Source organism: Choloepus didactylus, chromosome Y (genome assembly GCF_015220235.1).
Source record: "Choloepus didactylus isolate mChoDid1 chromosome Y, mChoDid1.pri, whole genome shotgun sequence".
NCBI classification, from domain to species: Eukaryota; Metazoa; Chordata; class Mammalia; order Pilosa; family Megalonychidae; genus Choloepus; species Choloepus didactylus.
The window spans coordinates 6,704,689-6,708,968 of record NC_051335.1 but is presented as its reverse complement, the minus strand read 5'-3'; the positions used below and the strand labels follow the sequence as shown (position 1 = coordinate 6,708,968).

Here is a 4,280-nt window from a genome sequence, read left to right as displayed (position 1 = left end):
AAAATTTCAACACCCGATAGTGGCAGGGGAGCTATTGGCACAGAGCCCAAAGGAATGAAGGTTTGAGTCATCCCAGCAGGCAAAAAACCATGATCAAAGGGAATATGGAATGGGTAGTGAAAGTAGGCAGTTAGAAACACCAGCCTCCACCATGAGACAAAGTGCAGTAACCAAGCTGTAATAATATTTAGCCCGAGGAGTTAAAATCTCCCATATTACATGGGAAAAGGAGCAAACAAACAACAAAGTATGCTTTCTCAGGAAAATCTTAGGGCACGAGCCCACCTTTTACTGGCAGACAATCATAGAACTAAAATGCTCCACTTCTCTTCCTTAGCCTCTGGAAGGCAACACCTCTTGACTGCCATGTTAGGAAGCTTCAACAATAACTGATTCCATTCCAGTCCACAGCAAACTTGTTCTTTCTCACTGGTATTTATGTTTCTCATGCCATTATGTTTGTTGAGAAGATGGTGGGAATTTATTTAGTACCTTCTCAAGTTCCTGAATTAAGACTTGTCTTTTAAATCTGAAGATTTAAGCAAAGATTCATTTCATTAATCAAAAGATATGTAAGCACCTATGGTTTGGAAGGCACTGTGGGGGTTACAAAGAGGAGGTTGACATCTACCTGGGAAAGAAAATACATCCTCATTGAAATATACAGTTCAGCAAATATCAAGACTGTGAACAGAGAGCCCAAGCCCACCTAAGCATATGGTGAGCATGGAAGAATGCTTTAGACTCACATGGTACCCAATTCAATACCTGTGGGATAGCTTCAGCTATGATTTGGGCCAGGGTTTGAGATGTGTAATGCAGGGCCCCTTCTCCTCTCCACCATCCCAGACAATACTTAGAAAATTTAAGAGTTCCTCTTTACACCTACCTGGCAGCTTCCTTGATGGTAAATTCAACAAACTGTTTCCTGACTTCTGGAGGTCCTTGCACTTCTTCAAGCAAAATGAAGATTTGTTCAAACTCTGAAAATATGAACAAACAAAAAAGTACAACTAGTGTATTTCGAAAACATGATTAGGAAATACAACTCAATCTTACTGTATCCACTACCTCAATAACCATTTTTCTTGGCTAAAATGTCACCTATAGTTCATGTTTTAAACACTAAATAAAGAAACCTGCACATGGCTTAAGGAAACTATTGTGAAAACTGAAAAATTTAAAAAAAGAAAGAGAAAAGGTTGGTGGGGAGCTTTTAGTCAAAGTAGAAAGAAGCCACCCTGAATTATGTCAAAATCCAATTCTACCAAAGGAGGGAACATGCATGGTTCTCAGTCATTGAAAGGGAGTGACTTCACATCGTTTCATTGATAGACATTCTTTTACTACTTACTTCGACCAAACTTTCTAACTTCCTTCCTTAATTGATATTTTATATAATCATTGATTATCTTTGCCGTTGCAGGACGTATAGGTGATTTGCTTGGCATGGATCCCAAAATAGAAATTGCTGTGACTTTTGTGTCATCTAAAGAGACGTTGCAGGTTATGGCTCCTCTCAAATGTGCATTACTACCAATTTTGTCATTCACTCCATATTTCATGAAAACTGTTACATCATTAGACAAAGAACCCAGCTTTTTGGATAGAATGCCATCTCCTGCCATATTAGTAAGTTGCAGTGGTACACATTTTGACATGTAGCCATCAGTTGGTGTTTGACCATTTTCCATCTTCTCATAGGCATCGTGAATGACAGTATCATCTGGAAACCAAGTAAAGAGGTTGAACTGGGATGTCGGTGCACGTCATCACCCCAGAGGCACATCCCCAAGCTCGTCAGTTTTGAAGAAATTATTTAATAAGAAAGAGGATGTACTAACTAGGTAGAAATCTCAGACCCCTAAAATTGAGCTCAGGAATAACAAAATGAAACCTCCTTCTTACCTTATTGGCAGTGTGAATACAAACAGAAAACAAATGTGTAAGGCAGAACAATGAATAAGCAAACATTCACAGACCCTTTTTACTAATGATTTCATGTTGTTGTATTGCCCTTTACAAGTGACAAAGCTGCAAATCTCATATGATATTATGAAGTGAGTTTCTTTTTACTCCAAGTCTGACACGTCTACATCTCTTATTCAACCTTCCCTCTGCCAGACATTCTGCCAAGGAAATGGAAACAGTCCTGAAGGAGACAGAAAGAAAAATTCCCTACCCTCATGGAACTTACATTCTCTTGGGGAACTCAAAGTGTAAAGTTCACCAGAAGCAAACAAATAATTCCATGCTGAGTTTGTGTCAGGAAAGAAATAGGCAGGAATGTGATCAAGTAGGAGAAAGTGCTTCAACGTACAATGAGTTTAGATATGGCCTTTCTGAGTAGGTGTCCTCTGAGCAGTGCCTGGAAGAGGAAAAAGAGCTGGCCAAGTGAAGATTCAGAGGAAGAGTTCCAGGCTGAAGTAAGGTCAAGTCCAGAGGCCATAAGGCAGACCAAGCCTGCCAGTAGAGCAAAGAATGTAGAACAGAGAGAGCAAGGAAAAGACTGAGAGATATGAGGAGAGGACAGTAGGAGCCAGGTATGCAGCACCTTGCAGGCAATGGTCAAGAAGAAGGTTGGATTCTGTTCTGAGCACAAAGGAGCATTCATGGAAGATTTTAAAGATGAACATGGCATAACACAATTTACATGTTGTCATGATTAGTCTGCTTGCAAGGTTAGAGAAAATGACATAGACAGGAGCAAAATGGGAGACAGGGAAATAGCTAAGGACTGAGTAGGAGATCAGGACATCATGGTCTCTAGCAATGCAGAGAAATGGTGGGCTTCAGGATGTATTTCAGACATGCCTGGACATGTTAATGGCCTGGAAGTGAGCAAAGAATAAATGGGAATTCAAGGTGAACCTAATATCTCTCATGGAAACACTGGGTAAATGTTAGAGCCTATTGTGTGTAGGTAAGGTGTCAGATAACTGCTCACAAGATGAGCTTGAGACCCACCTGCCATGGTGGGAGAAATTACACTGTGGAAAGCTGCACACTCTACAAACCAGAGCCTCTACACAATCCTACCAGTTCCCAGAAAATGTGGAAAGCAGGATGGTACAAGTTTACCAGTATATTGCAGGATGGTTCATTAGCTGAGATGGGGAAGGTCACAAGTAGAGCAAGTATTGGGCAGGAGCATCCCACATCAGTGTATACAGATGAAAACTGTTGGGTTTTCTCTGTCAATTTGAGCCCATAATGGATGAACTTTGTCCACACACAAATGAGTCTGGAGTTTAGGAACAAGTTGTAGTCTAGAGGTTAGTGATATAAATTGTATTTAAAGCCCCAAGATAACATGGGATCACCTAAAGAGAGCGTGTATTTAGGAAAGAAGGTCTAGGATTTGGCTTTGGGGATCATCAATATTTAGAAGTGAGGAGCAAAGGAAACATCACAAAAAGAGTAAGAAAAAGAGTCACCAGTAAGTGGGGAAGAAACCCAGGAGGGTTTGTCTTACAGGAACCCAAGAAGGTTTTGATGGAGGAGAGAGTGAACAACTGGGTCGAACACTGCTATAACTTAATAGCAACATGGAACACACTGTGGTAACATTAACAAGGACCATTTCAATGAGTGGGGGAGGCAGATACCAGAATGCCCAGGATTAGAGCATGAATGGGAGGTGAAAACAGGCAGACAGTGAATTTAGATCCATCCTCTAGTTGTGTGAATTCTCTGCTATGGCCACAGCAACCTACTTTAATGTCCTGAATCTTTGGGTCTCTGCAAATGATCACACCTCATCAGAGACTTTCCCTCCCGGATGCAAAACACATTCATATTTCTCCATCTCATAAAGTTATAAATACCATCTTCCATTGAAATGAATGAGCCCCAAGGACACGGTTCCCCTTGTCCTTCCTTTTTCTTTAACATCACAGCCATATTCTTCCTTCTCTTAGATGACATAGGTCTTGCATTCCTTCCAGGATGTTTCACTTTGCTTGGAGGCCCTTTTGCAAACTTATCTGCTTCATTCATTATCATAACCTGAAAAACATTAGAGAATGTTGTCCATTAAAGACAAATCCAGCTGCGGGTGGGGCAAGATGGTGGCATAGAAAGGTGTGGAATTTAGTTAGTCCTCTAGAGCAACTAATAAATAACCAGGAACAACTAGTAAATACTCTGGAACAACTGTTGGGGGGACATCCATGACTCAACACACATTATACACCAGCCTGGAATGTGTAGAATGGCTGAGATCACAGCACAGAATTGTAAGTAAAGCTCCCCAAACTCGGAGCTGGTTCCCCTCCCCC

The 4,280-nt window shown here is 41.0% G+C and overlaps 1 protein-coding gene across 1 annotated transcript; it reads right to left on the bottom strand.

Annotated features, from left to right (window-relative positions):
* Positions 1-347: 347 nt before the first annotated feature.
* Positions 348-3,920, bottom strand: LOC119523961 (integrator complex subunit 6-like). The gene is made up of 4 exons (XM_037822675.1): positions 3,828-3,920; positions 1,355-1,489; positions 890-983; positions 348-529 (listed from the first exon to the last, which is right to left on the bottom strand). Exons 1-4 carry the CDS (start codon positions 3,901-3,903, stop codon positions 454-456), a joined length of 381 nt encoding a protein of 126 aa, XP_037678603.1. The 5' UTR covers positions 3,904-3,920; the 3' UTR covers positions 348-453.
* Positions 3,921-4,280: the final 360 nt, after the last annotated feature.